The following is an 18,304-nucleotide window of genomic DNA, read 5'->3' as shown; positions in this document are numbered from 1 at the left end:
CCTAGGGATGGCTACCATTAGACACTTCTATTTATCAGTTCTTTCGATGGATGCAGATAGCGTCTCTCTTCATATGACCTTTATTTTTAATTTGGGTTTTTATAATAGTCAAAGTTAGTCACTCCAAGTCATTCTTAAAACAATATTGTTGTTACTGTATGCAATGTTCTCTTGGTTCTGCTCACTTCACTCTCCTTGCTTGATACATTTTGATGAATTAAATTGAATTTCTTACCAGAGAATGACATTTTCTGACTTTATTCCCTAATCCTTGGGCTATGCCTACACTGTTTGAATCCTGGAGCCCCCTATGTACTGACTACATTTAGTTTCACAAGTCCAACTTAAGCTGGGTTTAAAAGAAAAGGCATAGTCAAGCCAACAAGCATTTATTAAGTCCTATTATGTGTCAGGCGCTGTGCTCAACACTAGGGATACAGAGAAAGGCAAAAAGTAGTCCCTGCTCTCAATAAGCTTCCAGTCTAATGGGGGAGACATAAATAAGATATATTCTGGGTAAGTATGAGATAATCTCAGAGGGAAGACTAAGATTGAAAAAGGAGATTGGGAAGGGCATCTGGTAGAAGGTGGGCTTTAGCTGAGAATATGAGGGAAGCCAGGAGGTTGAGATGAGGAGGGAGGGGTTCCAGGTGTATGGGACAGCCAGTGAAAATGCCTGGGATTGGGAGATTGTGTGTTGGTATTGAGGAACCACAAGTAGGCCAACATCATGGGATCTCTGAAAATATGGGGAGATGGGGAGTAAAGTATAAGAAGACTGGAAAGGTAGGAAAGGACCAGGAGGTTATGAAGGTCTTTAAAAGCCAAACAAAGAATTTTATATTTGATCCTGTAGGCAATAGGATGCCACTGGTGTTGATTATCTTTCTTTTGGGCCCCTTGCCATCAGGACCAGCCTGGTTTCTTTTTAGCCCTGAACATCAGGGCTATTTTATTTCTCTCCTCCTCAAGGCTTGTTTTGGACCAAACCTGTGACTTCATTGGTATAGGGACATCTCTATGAGAAAACTTTCTCTGCCACTGCAGATCAGTCCCTCCTCTGCAATTTATAGCCTCAGAGTGCTCCTTGGGGCAGAGAGTTTAAGCACCTAGCCAGGAGAGATTGTTTCTTTTGCTGTACTCATATCCCCCCCCCCCCCCAGCACAGTGCCTGGCACACAGTAGGTGCTCCATAAATACTTATTGACCAATTGAGGTGATTTATTCAAAGTCACACAGCCAGTTTGTGTCAGAGGCACGATTTGAATCCTGATCTTAATGACTCTGAAGCCTGGCTCCATTTACTAGGACACATTCCCTCTCATCCATTTATCTATTCTTAAGACCTATTTGGAGTCCCAAATAGGAGCCTTGGGGAAGAAGGTCAGTGTCCAGCTAGGTAGATACAGCAAGCCATTCATGCAATTTTAAATTTTAAAGGGAAATGGTTGTACCCAATAATCTTGTTTCCTTGCAATGTGCCCAAATATTCCTAATGTATTGTGGGCTCCCTTCCCACACACATCCCAAGAAGATGTTTCCTGAGTCTGGGGTTTCATACTTTTTAAAAATAGCTTATGACTGAAGAACTGCTGCTGCTGAGAACTCTGCGGCATCAGGATGGAAACATGACCTAATGGTTTCTGTCAGTGCTCCTGCCTTCAGTTGTCCTGAATTATCTGGCTTGGAAGTAGAGCTGTAACCCATGGGACTGTGTGACCAAGGAATACCCTAGAGCGGGGGTGGTGGGAAGCTCAGCCTAGCTTCCTCTAACCTCCTTCAAGGTGCTAAAAGAGCTTTCTCTCCAGGAAAAAAGGCTTAGATTCTTTTATTGATGAGGAAACAGGCCCAGATTGGTTGTGATTTGCTCAAGGTCACTCAGGTAATAAGCAGCAGAAGGAATTTAAAATACAAATTTTAGCTTAGCTCTTTTCCTTCAGTCTGACTTTGGTTTCTTTCTCTCTTCTTAATAATTAACCAGATTTATCTCCAGGAAGAATCTTGGTGGTGTTGCTTTCTTATTCTAGCAAAGTTCCCTTGAAGCTGTCTGTATTCTTCCCAAATGCTCTTCCATCAAGGTAATTGACTGTTTTATTATTGAGGAAGGGTAGTGTGCCCAGGACGTTTCCCAGGTCTTGCTTAGTCTCATTTCTAGCAGGGCATAGCTAAGCAGCGTGGAGGCAGACCAGGCTGAAAATGAGCCAGCAGGTTCCAGGAGGCAGTCCAGACCTTGAAAACAATACGTCTGCCCCCCGGAATCTCCAAGGGGCTGAAGAAGACAGTTGGATGGGAAGGGAGTTGAGTGATTCTGAGGACATACAGGATCTGGGGCTGCCTGTCTGCCCATCTTCGCTTCCTAGCATCTCCCAGGATTCTCAGGTAGGTCACTGCAGTCTTGTACTTGGAAAATGTAATTCTTTTTTCCCGTGGCATTTCTCAAAGTGCTGTGATCACTGTGAGAAGAGGGCAGGAAGATTTCTTTAAGAACATCTATCTCCTTCTGGTTTCATGTAGCATTTTATTTTGCACCTCTATAAAGATTATTAATTTAGCCATGGAAGAGCTCTAAGAGGTCATTTAGTGCTACCTATATCCAACCCCCATTCCCCTTATACTGATGAAGAAAAAGAGACCCACATGAGTTAAGTGACTTGTCCAACACCACGCAGATAGTAAGTGGAAAACCCAGGATTCAAACCCAGGTGTTATAATACCTAATCCAGCACACTTTTCATTGTACCCCACTGTCTCCCAAAGCATTTAACATGAAATAATGTGTTGTTTATTATAACTATGTTGGTACCCATCCAGGGATGTACTAGAGCCACCTTGAAATGGCTTGTGAGAGGATTGTTAAATTTTCAATGTGAATATTTATAATTCTGAAATCAGAAAATGCTGTAAATTAGGATTTGATGCTTGAGTTTGTTGATTGTCTAGACTTAAGAAAGTGATGGAGAAAGTATTAACGATGCTCGTGTTTGTCCTTCTTTTCGAAGAGGACCATCACATCAGGGAAATGATGACATGACTTGCAGTTGACTTTGATTTGAGTGAGGGAGGGCTGTGCAAGGTCACCAGCCTCACTTTCTCCTCCAGAGCCATCTGGGTCCAGTGACCTGATATTCACCAGGATGACTGGAGATGGCCCAGGATGCAATGGGAGAACCTGGCCCCTTTAGACTAAGGTCTTTTCAGTTCTCACTTTGAGTGAGGTAATGCCCATTCAGTGAATAGGCCTCTTTAAGAAGTTAAAGGTTGGTTTATTTGAGTTTTGATTAAAGGGGCTAATCCTTGATTAACTTCTTAAAGAGGTTAACAGTGCAGATTAAACTTCAAAGTGTCCTGCGTACATTTTTTGGGGGGAGGGAAAGCTGGTTGTTAAACATTTACCAGCACATCCCTTTACCTATCTCTCAGTAAGGCACAAGAGAACGAAGTGTGTTTTCTAAATCTTTTGCTTTCCCCTACCCTCCCACATTGTGCTGCATATAGTAGATGCTTAATTATTGTTTGTTGAATGATTGAAAAATGATCTTATCTCCTCTTGCCTGGGCTATTGTTTTTGTTATTTTCCTGTGTTAAAAAAATACAAAACCAAAAATAAAATGCACAAAAAATGTTAAAACAAAATGTTATTGATACATTACATTTCGTTTTTTTAAATCACTTATATTTTCCAATATATCTTTGTTCCCTTCCATTTCCCAGAAAGCCATTCTTTATTACAAAGATATTTTTGAAAAATGCTTCAGTAAAGCTATCCACCACATTTAAAAATTCTAACTTCATTTGTAGTCTTCCATACCCATAATTCTTCACTCTTTCAGGGAGGGACCTTCTCAAATCTTTTCTTTGGTGTGGTTCTTTTTTCACAGCATTCATTTTTAATTCTTTTGTTGTTCTTATTTACATTGTTGCGGTCACTATGTATACTGTTCTCCTGATTATGGCTACTTCATTTCAAATCAGTTCATACAGTTCTTCCTATGCTTCTCTTTATCAATTCTCTCCCCTTGCCAATCCATCCCCCATATAGTTGCCAAAGTGATTTCCCTAAAGCACAGATCTAACCACTTCACTCTACAACTCTATAAACTGCAGCGGTTCTTTACGATCTCTAAGATCAAAAGTAAACTCCTTTGTTTGGAATTTAAAGCTTTTCATAACATCTCCACACACTTACCTTTCCAGCCATATTATATATGAGTAACCTTCATGTACATTACAGTCTGACCAAACTGCTTTATCTCCTAGTTCCATGATTTTACATTGGCTATTTCCTATCCCTGGAATCTACTCCGTCCTCACCTCTATGTCTTAGAAACTCTAGTTTCCTTCAATCTTCAGCTCAAGGGCTTCCTTTTATGTGAAACCTATTCTGATTCTCATAGCTACTAGTAACTCACCCTTCCAGCCCCTGCTGCCCCAAATACCCCTCCTCTGCAACCGTCTTGTGTGTATTTTGTATATTCCTAGCTCTGGCCCACTCTCTAAGAGTCAGGCCTCTCCATTTTGCCCTCAAGGTTCTAGGGGTGCTCTTGAAGGGTTTGGGGTGTCTTTTCTCTAATGCTACCAGCTCTTGCTACCATTGATTGTGTTTTCCCTGCTGTTAGCCACCACTGTTCGCATTTCAGCATCTCATTTAACATCAATTATTTTTTATAAAGGATATATGCTTTGAGGCTATAACAAAAACAAAAGGTCAAACATTTCCCAACCTGTCCCCCAAACCTCATGTATATATTCTCCCTTACCCTACCTCTGTGGGGGGGTTGGAGGGGAGGGGGAGATGGGTTTACACTGAGCTATGTTTCTATGTGATATTTATCCCACCAATGTTCAAATGCATTATGTCAGGTGGGTCCTTGTCTCAGCTAATGCTGGAATAGGTTCTGAAGGCCATTCCTTACTCCTTAGGCTACTGAAGCTGAGCTGCCTAAAAAACTCAGACTTTAGAATACTGGGATACTAGGACATCAGGATGCTCACTCTTTTGAGCTTTCAAAACTCACAGGGTTGGGAGTCTCCAATAATTCTAGTTAAAATGGAAAAGGAATAAATATTAGTAGGCCACACATTGAGAGACAATATTTTCTCTCAGTAGTTGTGATCAGCAAATGAGATGCTGAAGAGAATGAGTCACTGGTACCTTTTTAATAATAATAATAATAATAGCTTGTATTTAATATAGTGCTTTAAGGTTTGGAAAACACTTTGTAAATATTATTTCATTTTATCAGCATAACAGCAACCGTAGGAGATAGGTGCTTTTGTTGTCCTCATTTTACAGTTGAGGATACTGAGGTACAGAGATGTTAAGTGACTGGCCCAGGGTCATGCAGCTCATAAATGTCTGAGACTAGATTTGAACTCAGGTCTTCCTGACTCCAAGTCCAGAATTGCTCCACCTAGCTGCCTTTTGCAGATATTCACAGTTCTAGTTCTGCAGTTGACTGAAAAAAGCTTTTCCTAACCATAGTGCATAGTGGACTTGAACCAATTGTAGAATGACTATGCAAGGTCAAGAATTTCTAAGGCATTTTTATTACATAGCATCCCCATTCTTCTGGAAGTAGTTTCTCTAGTCTCTTTCATGAAAGGAAATATCATCAGAGGCTTTTTTTGTTTTTTTTTTTGAGGGGGGAAGGTAAGGCAATTGGGGTTAAGTGAATTGCCCAAGGTCACACAGCTAGCAAGTATGTCAAGCGTCTGGGGTCGGATTTGAACTCAGGTCCTCCTGACTCCAGGGCTGGTGCTTTACTCACTGTGCCACCTACCTGCCCCTGTCAGAGGCTTTTGATCATGGACCAGCCTCCAATACTTACCTCTATATGTACCCGAGGACAATAACTTTCACCTTCATCTTTATATCCCCACAGCTTGACACAGTTGCTTAATTTATGCTTGTTGATTGATCTGGTTAACATGAAGGGATTGCATGTGTATGTGCACACATGTGCATGTGCGCACATGCACACACAGACACAGACACACAGACACACACACTCTGCTCAATATGTTGATGTGGTGTGAGATTTTGTGATGGTATTTGTGTATCAGCAGACCTGTGCAGAATCACAGAGTTGGTGGCTGCCTATGTGTTGTGCCTTGAAGGAGTCACAAATACCTTCCCTTTCACCATCACTTTGACCCTTGACATTCCCACCAGAAAGGGTCCTCCTTTATATTACTACATTATTCCTGGAAAGATTACTGTTAAAATGCAAGTCACCTGGATAAGTAACATGTTAACACATTATCTTTAGGTTACCAGAGAAAGTAGTGACTACGTAGGAAAAAGTTAGAGTTTACTGTCTTGGATTATTATTATTGATCTTTTCTCATGTGTACCTGTTGGTTTCCTGACTAGATATAAATTCTGTAAGGCCAAATAAGGTATCTCACAGGCAGGGATGTGCATATAAACTCCCAAGATTGTTAAATTTTCAGTGTGAGAATTTCACTTTAGAAATTGGCAAATGTTACAAATCAGGGCTTGATTTATTATTTTGTTGATTATCGAAAGTAATGGAGAAAATGCTAATAATACAGATTAAACTGAAAAGTATGTTGTGGGCCAAGATGGTGTAGTAGAGAAGGACTCAGCCAAACTCTCCCAACATTTCCCTCCAAACAACTTAAAAAGAATGCCTTAAATGGAATTCTGGAGTGGCAGAGCCAACAGAAGGTCAGAGTGAGACATTCTTTCAGCCCAAAACAACACAGAAGGTCAGAAAGAGAGATCTGTGATATGGGGGAGGAGGTTGACCTGGAACTCATGATAAAACATTAGTGGTGGGACTAGGAGGCAATGACAGACATAGCAGCACCTTTGGGAGCTCTCAAGTCAGACTTGGTAAGGGGACCTGTCAGTTGAAGAGAAAGAGATTACGACGGGGTACTTTTGTGCAAGCAATGGATGCAGGACTAGATGCCGTTTGTCAACACCGTTGCCTATAACCACTTCTGGGTCATAGTTTCAGGGCAGAGAGAAGTACTTCCAGTAAAAAGGGACTGGGAGCCCTGAGGGGCACTAACACTTCTATCACCAAGTGATCAGGGACCCTGAGGAACAGGGTTTCTGGTCCCAAGGGAGGAGCAATATTGATTGTAATCTCAAGGGATTGGGAGTCTTTCTTAGATAAGGACCAGAGAGCAGACCAACAGAGCAATAAGTGACCACACCTCTCTCTAGATCAAACCACCTTGGAAACACAAAAAGCTTCCAAACTCCTAGGACTAGCTCTGAAAATGGAAGTACGAAAAAAATCTGAAGCTTGAGAAAGGACCCCCTCCTCCCCTCCATGATGGGAATAGAACCCAGAATTAACAGAAAGTTTCAAATCAAGAAATACAGTGGAAAATGAGCAAACAACAATTTTAAAAAACTGACCATAAAAAAGTTACTCTGGTGATAGGGTAGAACTCAAGACACAAATCCAAAAGAAGACAATGAAGTCAAAACAACTACAAGCAAAGCTTCCAAGAAAAAAAATGTGAATTGGACACAAGCCCAACCAGAATTCCTGGAAGAGTTAAAAAAGGATTTTCAAAATCAAATAGGAGTGGTAGAGGAAAAATTAGGTAAAAAATGAATGCAAAGGAATTATGAAGAGACAATTAACAGCTGGTTAAAAGAAACATGAAAAAATACTGAAGAAAAGAGAGGGCAGATAAAAGAAGGCAGTGGCCAGAAACAAAACAGACTTTAGAGGAAGGACAGGATTAAAAAAAAGAGAAGAATAAACAGAAGGAAATAGGATGGAGGGAAATACAGTTAGTAATCATAACTGTGAATGTAAATAGGATGAACCTACCCATAAAACAGAAACAGATTGTAGAATGGATTAGAAATCAGAAACCAAATAATATGATGCTTACAAGAAACACACTTGAAACAGAGAGACATATACAGAATTAAAATAAGGGGATGGAGGAGAATCTATTATGTTTTAGCTGGAGTAAAAAAGGTAGGGGTAACAATCACAGTCTCAAAGCAAAAGCAAAAATAAGCCTAATTAAATGGGATAAACTGGGAAACTACAACTTGCTAAAAATAAACAAACTCATAGACAATGAAGTAATATCAACACTAAACATACATGCACCAAATGGCATAGCATCCAAATTCTTAAAGGAAAATTGAATGAATTATAGGAGGAAATAGACAGTAAAACTATACTAGTGGGGGACTTCAACTTTCCCCTCTCAGAGACAGATAAATTTAACCATAAAATAAATAAGAAAAAAATCAAGAAAATTAATAGAATCTTAGAAAAGTTACATATGATAAAACACTGGAGAAAACTGAATGGGAATAAAAAAGAGTATACCTTTTTCTCAGCTGTTCATAGCACCTTCACAAAAACTGACCATATATTAGGGCACAAAAACCTCACAATCAAATACAGAAAAGCAGAAATATCAAATGCACCCCTTTCAGACAATAATACAATAAAAATTACATGTAACAAAAAGCCATGGAAACATAGATTAAAAACTAATTAAAAACAAAATAATCTAATCCTACAGAATGAGTGGGTCAAAGAACAAATCATAGAAACAGCCAATAATTTCATTAGAGAGAATAGCAACATTCCAAAATTTGTGGAATGCAGCCAAAACAGTAGTTAGGGGAAAATTTATACCTCAAATGCATACATAAATAAAGGAGAAAGAGCAGATTAATGAATTGGGCATGCAAATAAAAAAAACTATAAAAAAAACAAATTTAAAATCTCCAATTAAGCACTGAAATGGAAATCCTGAAAATCAAAGGAAAATAATAATTTATATTAATTAATAAAACTGAAAGTTTAGGAAAAGAAGCATAACTATTGAATAAATAAACAAAACTATGAGCTGGTTTTTATGAAAAACAACAACAACAACAATAAAATAGATAGACCATTAGTTAATATGATTTTTAAAGAAAAAAAGAAGAAAACCAAGTTACTAGTATAAAAATAGAAAGAGTGAATGTACTACTGATGAAGGTGAAATCAATGTTACTAATAGGAGTTATTTTGCCTAATTTATCATTCAGTTATTTTTAGTCCTGTTTGACTCTTGTAATCCCATTTAGGTTTCTCTTGGCAGATACTTGAGTGGTTTGTCATTTCCTTTTCCAGCTCATTTTACAAATGAGGAAACTGAGACAGATAAGGTTAAGTGACTTGCCCAGGATCACACTGCTAGTAAGTGCCTAAGATCAGATTTAAACTCAGGAAGATGAGTCTTCCTGACTCCAGTCCTGACACTTTATTTACTGAGCCACCTAGCTGCCCTTTTGCCCAATTATATGCCAGTAAAACTGACAATCTAAGTGAAATGGATGACTATTTACAAAAATATAAACTGCTCAGTTCAACAGAAGAGGAAATAGAATACTCAAATAACTCTATCTTAGAAAAAGAAATTGAATAAGCCATCAATGAGCTCCTTAAGAAAAAATCCCCCGGCTCAGATGGATTCATGAATTAATTCTACCGAACATTTAAGGAAAAATTAATCTTCATACAATATAGACTACTTGAAAAAATAGGTAAAGAAGGAGTCCTACCAAATTACTTCTATAACACAAATACGATTTTGATAGCTAAACCAGGCAGGGTAAAAACAGAGAAAGGAAACTATAGGCCGATTTCTTTAATGAATATTGTTGAACATTTTCTTGATTTTTTTCGGAGCGACCGTAGGATCTGCTTTTTTGGCTTGGGACCAGCCATCAGATGCAGTTAAAAAAAATACAAAATGGGCTTCCACCAGGACCAGGACAGCACCATACGTTTTCCATTTCTGGAGGGTTCCTTGACCAGAGTCAGTTGATACAATACACTGGGGTGGGGAGGGGGACGGGGTGCAGAAATGAGGTAGTCTGGGGTTGGGTTCAGTGGTAATTGTTGGCAGAGGAGTTGACAGTGAACAGGTGGGCTGGCTTCAAGTTGTTTCCTTCTCATAGGGCCTAATGCAGATTGCACTGTCAAGGGTTAGTGTCAGAAAGAGCTTTCTATCCTGGAACTCCCAAACAAATTTGGTCTCCTGCCCATCCCACTTCTGGACATGGACAAGTTTGCCTCGGTCCAGTGTGACAAAAGACTTGATCTTCCTATCGTCAGCTATTGTCTCATCTTCCTGAGTTCAAACATAGCCTCAGATACTTACTAGCCATATGATTGTGACCCTAGCCAAGTCACTTAACCCTGTTTGTCTCAGTTTCCTCATCTGTAAAATGAGCTGGAGAAGGAAATGGCAAACCACTCTAGGATCTTTGCCAAGAAAACCCCAAATGGGGTCATGAAGAGTTAGATACGAGTGAAACGACTAATGACAATAATTGTCCTAAATATTTTAGCTTTATCTTCTCTACCTGATCAGAAGTTCCTCGACAACAAAGGCTTACACTCCTTTTTTATCTTCCACAGTGCCTAGAATAGCACTGGGTACAAAGGTTGTGATTAGCAAATATCTGCTGAGTGAATGAGTGATGGAGGGAGCTGCTGGAGATGCCCTTCATACATTTTGCAATTTTCTTCTGGACTCCTTCCCAGGAAAGCCATCTAGGGTTTGAAGTCACCTGTTGGTGCTAGTTTGTATGTGAGTTTGCGGAGGCGGGGGGCCGGGGGGGGGGGTTCAGGATGGCAAAAATAATGGTTGAGTCAACCAGTCATGGGACCAAAGAACCTTTCCCTCAGTCCATGGATTGAGACAATGTTGTCATATCGAGAGGGAAGGTTTGAGCGTGGACTCTAGGGCTGGTATAGGTAGGTAGAGTAGGTGGCTGCCTATGAAACATGACTTGAGGGGATCTGAAGGCCTGCCTGTCCAAAAATGTCTGTCATTTCTGACCCAGCCCTTTTCCCCATCTGGTAAAATGACCACTGCTAGAATCACTAACTAGGCAGTCAAGGTGGGGGAGTATTGTCTCTAGAAGGCCACTATTAAAATGAAATTAGGTTAAGTTGTCAACAAGCATTTATTAAAGCACTAGAGATTTTTTTAAATGATAAAATCAGTTCCTGACATGAAGGAGTTCACCATGTAATGGGGGAGAAAACATATGAACAACTATATACAAACAGGATATAGAGAAGGCAAACTATAGATATTTTCTCAGGGAATACACCAGTACTTAGAAATTGCAGAAAATTAGATTTTTAACTGAGACTTTGCATTGGTAACTCAGGTGGGACTTTCTTACTGTTTTAGAATGATTAATTGTCTTTGATTGAGCCTTACTAGGTGCAAAGCCCCAGGCCCAAACCCTATGTACTAGGTGCTAAGCCTATGTGGGCGTGAAGCCCTCAGGGTCCTAAGGGGAGTTGCTAAGACCAGAGCCAATAGTAGGAGCCTCAGTTCTGGTCACTCAGATGGTGTTTGATAATGGTTAAAGAGTGTATAAAAAGAGAGAACAGAGCTATTTGCTGGGGGCTCTCACTCTTGGAGGTGTGTTGATGTGGAGACTCTGGGCAGCTGTAGTTAAGAGCCCTCCAGCTTGCAAACCCAGATGTTGGGACTTTGTTAAACCCTGGTAACGATGCATTGAGATTTGAAGCAGACAAAGTCTGTCTGTTGATGTTTGTAATTTGTTTGTATTTGCCCTGAAGTTCAGGGTGCTGGCTTTTTCCCCTGAACTAAGTGAATGATATTTGTATGTTCGATTAAACTGAAATTGTTAACCCCTTAACGTTACTTTCCTTAGTAAAGCAGATCAAAAGAACCTGTGTTGGCAGTTTTCTGGGTGCTGGTTGTTGGCAGGTCTTACACCCTTACGGCAGCTGCTAGCCGAATTGTTGCAACAGACTTGAAGGAAGAAGCCGGGGAAACCAGGAGTCAAGGAGCTTGGGTGATTGAATACCTGATACAGGATGCAGCCACTACAGGAAGACAGAGATGGGTAGGACATTGAGTCATGGTGAGGTGGAGTTACGTGGATGACATTGCACTTTTCCCTAGGCTTGGACTTCTGGAATTACCCAAGGGAATCTGTACATTCCTGTGTGTGTGTAGCTATCACTTCCTCCCTCCTACATCTTCTTTTAAGGAAGCCCCAGGAACAGATAGGGCACTCAGCATCTCTCTGAGATAATCCTGAAGATTTACCCAGGGTCCTCTTGCTCTCTCTTCAGGAGGTTGTGGACCCTGACTTGCAGGCTGTGGCTGTTGTTAATATTGGCCAATGAGTTTCCTTGAAATGTGTGACTTTGGTGAATTGATGGGGCCCCATACTGCCTTCTGAGACTATTGCAATGAAAGGGCAAGCAAAGTGGGACTTTTTACTGTTTTTTTTTTCTTTTGGAGTACTTCTCAGCACTAAGGCAATCAAGTGCCTTTGATTGAGTCTTGCCTTTGCTTGTAGGAAGGCCCACAACCTTTTGCTAGTTAGGTCATGAGAGGTGGGAAACCCTCAAGAGGTGTGAAGCACTCTGACCCTAAAGAAGTACATACTCTGAGGTTAGCTTTTTGTTTGGGGCACACTCATTGAAAGAATGTTGGTGACGAGACTCTGGGTAGCCATTGAAGCAGCCCCCCTGCCTTCTGGCTTTGAAAACCCAGATGTTGGTGCTTCTCTCTTTGGTAAATGTTTGTGCATTGCTTAGGCAGATAGCTAGAAGCCTGTCTGCTGATTCGTGTTTATTTGCTCTGTTATATAACGCATGCTTATAATTTCTGTTTGTATTCTCTCTGAAGTTCAGGGTGCTGGCTTTTCCCCCTGAACTAAGTGAAAGGTGTATGTATGTTTAATTAAAGTAAGACTGTTAACACCTTAAAATTGTTTTCCTTAGAAAAGCAGATCAAAGAATCTGTGCTAGCAGCCCTTCTGTCTGCTAGTTTTATTGGTCTTACACAGCCACAGTAGCGGCAAGTAGCATTGTTCTTACATACAATTACACTATGATGGCCTGATTTTACAGTTCCTAGAACATAACATTTCATTTCTCATCTCCATGCCTTTTCAATGGTTATCCTCCTCCCTCTGGTTTTCTGGCTCTTCGCTTGGGCCTCTTAGTTTTCCTAGTTTTCTTTAAGACTCAACTCAAACCCCACCTTCTGCAGGACACTTTTCTTCTCCCTCCTCTTTCCCCCCTCAGCCTCCTCCTCCCCCACATAAGTTTTCTCCTTTTCAAATTACCTTTATGCATTCTGAAGATGCACCTTTTAATTTATACATGTGTGTCTCCTATTAGAATGTGAACAGGGGCTATGTTTTTGCCTCTTTGTATCCCCAGTGCTTAGCACAGTGCCAGGTGTACATAGTAGGTGTTCAAGGAATGCTTATTGATTTCCTGGATGCCTGACTCCTGGCTGGGAAGGGCTGCTTATGTCATGCTTACTATCTGTGAGTAAAGATTACCCATCTCCAGGTGTGCAACCTTTACCTGAATGTCCTCATTCTGTTTGACGCAGGAAATGCTTTCTCTATTTCCTCATTCTTAACCCTTCCAGGAGTCTTTGTGAACCATCTTGTGAGCTCCACCCCGTGCTCCATATTTTCCTTCTTTCTCTGTTTTTTTGTAGCACCTTGAAGTCTTCCTCCCTTGGGAGTTTTTCCTCCCCAGGGGAGACCATTGGCTCCCTCTGTATCCACAAGACGCCTAGGAATATGCAGGCATACCCCGTTTCATTGCGCTTTGCTTTATTGCATTTTACAAATCTTGTATTTTTTTTTTTTTTAACAAATTGAAGGTTTGTGTCAGGCCTGTGTCGAGCAAGGTGCCATTTTTCCAAAAGCATGTGCTTGCACTGTGTCTCTATGTCACATTTTGGTAATTCTCTCAGTATTTCAAACTTTTCCACTATTATTATATTGGTTGTAGTGATCTGTGATAGGCGATCTTTGATCTTACTACTGTCATTGTATTGGGGCGCCACAAACAGTGCCCATATAAGATGGCAAAGTTACTCAATAAATGTTATTTGCGTTTTGACTGCTCCATCGACCAGGCATTCCGCTCTCTCTCCCTCTCCTTGGGCCGCTATATTCCTTGAGATACAACAATATCGAAATCAGGCTAATTGAAATCCCTACGATACCCTCTAAGTGTTCAAGAGAAAGAAAGAGTCCATTGACGCGGCAAACTTCATTGTTGTCTTATTTTGAGACATTAGTCCAAGTCACTTCAACCTTCAGCAGCCACCACCCTAATCAATCAGCAGCCAGCAACACTGAGGAAACACCCTCTACCAGCAAAAAGATTACAACTCACTGCAGGCTCAGGAAATGGCTAGTATTTTTCAGTAATAAAGCATTTTTTAACTAAGGTATGTACATCTTTTAGAGATAATACTATTACACACTTAAAAGTAATAGTGTAAACGTAACTTTTGTATGCACTGTGAAACCAAAAAATTTATTTGACATGTTTTATTACAATATTCACTTTATTGCAATGGTCTGGAACAGAGCCCACGATATCTCCAAGTTATGCCATTAAGGCTTATGCTCTTGCCCCATTACAGTTTCCAGGGTGTTGAAAACCAGTGGAGCAGGGGCTGACCTAGAAGTCAGTTCAAAGGCCTGAGGTCAGGGGCATTAGCTGGTACTCCCACAAATGGGAGAGACCTTATTTTGAATGAGAAAGCCGCAGAGGCAGCAGAGGATTGGAGGTGTGTGTCTATAGCTGCAGGTCTGTGAGGTACTTATTAGTCAGTAAGCATTTATAAGGGGCTTACAATGTGTCAGACACTATACTAAGTGATAGGGAGACAAAGAAAGGCAAAAACACAATCCATTTCCTCAAGGGGCTTACATTCTAGTACAGGAGACAACATGAAAATAACTAGGTACATACAAGATATATAGTGTAGATGGAAGTGAACCTAAAAGAGGAAAGCATGAGTGTGTATGTGTCTATATGTTTGTGTGTGTGTTTGTGTGTGTATGAAAGAGAGAGAGACAGAGAGACAGAGAAAGAGAGGGGGGAGAGAGAGATGGAGAGAGAGAGAGAGAGAGAGAGAGAGAGAGAGAGAGAGAGAGAATGTAAACTCCTCCATTAGATTGTAAGCTCCTTGAGGGCAGGGTCTGTCTTTTGTCTCTTTTTGTATACCTTAATACACGTAGTAGGTGCTTAATAGATATTTTTTGATTGATTGATTGATTTTAGAATCACTATATCATAGGATTTAATGCTAGTTCAAAACTTGGAGAGCATTTTTTTCCAAGGCCCCCTTTATAAAAGATGAGGAAAGAAAGGCCCAAAAGAGTGTAGTACTCACTTGCTCAGGGTGAGTCTGGCAGCCTATGGTGGAGGGGATTCGAACCCAGGTTCCTTCCCAACTCCAAATCCAACAGTTAAAAGATTGTTCACTTGGAGTCAGGAGAGCTCCGGATTGGAATCCCACCCTGGACATTTGCTACTTGCTGGAATTTCCTTCACCTCTTTTGTCAAAACTTCCTTTGACAATGACCACTAATGAAAGAATTAAGTTGGGCCTTGAAGAATGGGGGATTGGTGATTCAATTGAGAGAAAAAGGAAGATGAGAAAAAGAGTTTTGCCATAAATTTGACCTTTCCCTCATTCACGCCTCTTCCAACCCTTCCCCACAACAGACCTTCAGTTGGTCTGGGACAAAGGTCCAACAAGTGTGACTTCTGTCGTGGTCTGGTTCTGCAGAGGTTTGTTTCACGCATCTGAAAACTTGGTACCCCTCTCTCTCCTCCCCCATTTCCAGACATAAGGGATTTGGTAGAGGAGGAGGAGAGGAAATGCAGCACTTTCCGCCCTTGCTGGAGTGATAAATATGTCCATTCTTAGAACTGTCATAGAGCACTGGGGCTGCAGTCAGGAAGGCCTGAGTTCAAACCCAACCTCAGACATTTACTAGCTGTATGATCTTGGGCCAGTCACTTAACCCCTGTTTGCCTCAGTTTCTCTCACTGTAAAATGGGGATAATAACAGCACCTACCTGCAGGGTTGTTGCAAGGATCAGATGAGATGAAAAAAAAAGTGCTTAGCATAGGACCTGGCACATACTAGAGGCTATATAAATACTTATTCCACTGTCTGCTGTGGAGGCTTTACAGCTCCTTGTCTGGGATTTTTTTCAAGGGGACTCCTGCTCAGGACAAGATGACCTCACAGGTGCCTACTACCTCCGAGAATCTATAAATTTACCTGAAATTCAAAATACTTTGTCCCATTTCAACCATAAGCACCTGTAGAGAGGTAGCATAAGATAGTAGAAAATGCATTGGGTTTGGAATCAGAAGAACTGGGTTCAAATCCCACCTCTGTAACTACCTGTCTTAGCTTGGGTAAGTCATAGCTTCTCTGGGACTCAGTTTTCTCATCTGTAAAATGAGAGGATTGAACTAACTGGCCTCTGAGCTTCCTTCTGGCTCTAGACCTATGATTGTATGTGATTGATATTTCTTAAATGATGTTGTAAAGAGCAGACCTCAGAGCCAGGAAGACCTGGGTTCAAATTCTTCCTCTGACACATACTGGCCATGGGATACACAGCAAATCATTTTACCTCTCAATAGCCCGGGCAACTCTCTTGAGATTATAAATGGCAAAGGAGGCAGTAATCTGCATAGGTGGAGAAGGGTCCTCATTAGGAGCTTCTTATACTGATGAAATCATGGGATGGTTAAAAAAAATTAAGTATCATGTACAAGGCAAGTGACTAAGTTCTGTGTGGATGAGTGAGGATGAGTGAGGATGAGTGTGGATGAGTGTAGAGATAAGGGATGAATAAATTAGAGAACATTTAGTAAGTTCTTACTGTATCTAAACCAACACATTAAGTTGTCACTCTGTCATTTTTTAGTTGTGTCTAACTCTTTGTGACCCCATTTGGGGTTTTCTTGGCAAAGATACTGGATGGTTTTCCATTTCCTTCTCCAGCTCATTTTACAGATGGCTAGATATGCGTTATCTTTCTTTCCCTATTAGAATATAAGATCCCTGAGAGCATGGGCTCTCTTCAAATATTATTATTTTTTAATACTCAACTCAGCCCAATACTTGGGACATAGCATGTACTTAATAAATCACTTGAGGACCTAGAAGGCCACATGTGGCCTCAAGGCCACAGGTTCCCCACTCCTGATCTAGGCAAAAGGTACAATATGAGAAAAGATAGTGAGGTGGGGTGGTCAATGGTCCACTTTGGCTGGAGCATTGGCCAAATGGGAAAAAATTTGAGATAAAGCTGTTAAGGGTAGCTCAGCCTTAAGATCCCAAAGGCCAGGTCCAGGGCTCAGGCTTCATTCATTGGGTAATTAAAGGATTTTGAGCCAGGGAATATTATGATCAGAGTTGCATTTCAGGAAATTTAATCTGCCAGTACAGCAGAGAGGTACCATGGATAAGTGGGTAGAGAGGCATTCTTGGTGTCAGGAAGACCTGGATTCAAATCCTACCTCTGACACATCCTATCTGGGTGACCATAAGCAAGTCACTTAACATCTCAGTGCCTAATGAAGCATTCTGAAATTGTAAACTATGGTGAGGTTATTGTCTCAGCAGACTATCAGGTGGGAGGATTTGGAGAGCAAAGAGATGAGAGGCAGGAAGACCAGTTAGGAAACAAATCTTCTCTTTGCATAGGTTTAAACTTGTGACTCCCTTGTCCAAAAATCTTCAGTGGCTCCCTATGGTATTTGAACTCTTTTGTGGCATTCAAGGCCCTCTATCATCTGGTACCACCTTATCTTCCCATTCTTTTCACATTCTATTCTCTTTAATCTCTACATACCAGCCAAACTGGATTATCTTCCGGTCCCTTAACATGATTCTTGCTCTCCTGCATTATCTTATATAGCTCCCCAGTGTCAAAAATATCCTCCCCGCCCTTTGTGAATCATACCCACCCATTTTTTTGCATTTATTCTCCTAAAAATTTTATTACTTATTTAGAATATTATTTTCTTTTTAAATTTTGAGCTCCAAATTCTCTCCCTGCCTTCTACCCCCTCCTGTATGCACTGAGAAGGCAAGCAGAATGAAATTGATTAGCTATATGTGTGAAATCATGCAAAATATATTTCCATATTAGTCATATCACAAAAAAGCAAAAAAAAAAAAAAAAGGAAAGAAAGCGAGAAAACTATATTTCAATTTGCACTCAGAATTCATCAGTTCTTTTCCTGGAGGTGGATAATATTTTTTTTCATCATGAGTCCCTTGGAGTTGTTTTGTATCATTATATTGATTAGAGTAGCCAAGTCTTTCACAGTTGATCATCATTACAACATTGCTGTCACTACACACAATGATCTCCTGGTTCTTTTCATTTCACTTTGCGTCAGTTCATGTAGGTTTTGCCGTGTTTTTTTTTCCCCTGAAACCACC

The 18,304-nt window shown here is 40.6% G+C and overlaps 1 protein-coding gene across 1 annotated transcript in view; it reads left to right on the top strand.

Moving 5' to 3' along the window:
• Positions 1–2,196: 2,196 nt before the first annotated feature.
• PLA2G4E (phospholipase A2 group IVE) overlaps positions 2,197–18,304 on the top strand; it is a 144,051-nt gene continuing 127,943 nt past the window's right edge. Inside the window, exon 1 of the mRNA XM_036736285.1 lies at positions 2,197–2,379. Coding sequence (XP_036592180.1) covers positions 2,197–2,379 — 183 coding nt within the window. The remainder of the gene's footprint in view (positions 2,380–18,304) is intronic.

The sequence above is a fragment of the Trichosurus vulpecula genome, chromosome 8 (genome assembly GCF_011100635.1).
Source record: "Trichosurus vulpecula isolate mTriVul1 chromosome 8, mTriVul1.pri, whole genome shotgun sequence".
In the NCBI taxonomy this organism is placed as follows: domain Eukaryota; kingdom Metazoa; phylum Chordata; class Mammalia; order Diprotodontia; family Phalangeridae; genus Trichosurus; species Trichosurus vulpecula.
Note: the sequence above shows the minus strand (reverse complement) of the source record. Positions and strands in the feature narration are given on the sequence as shown.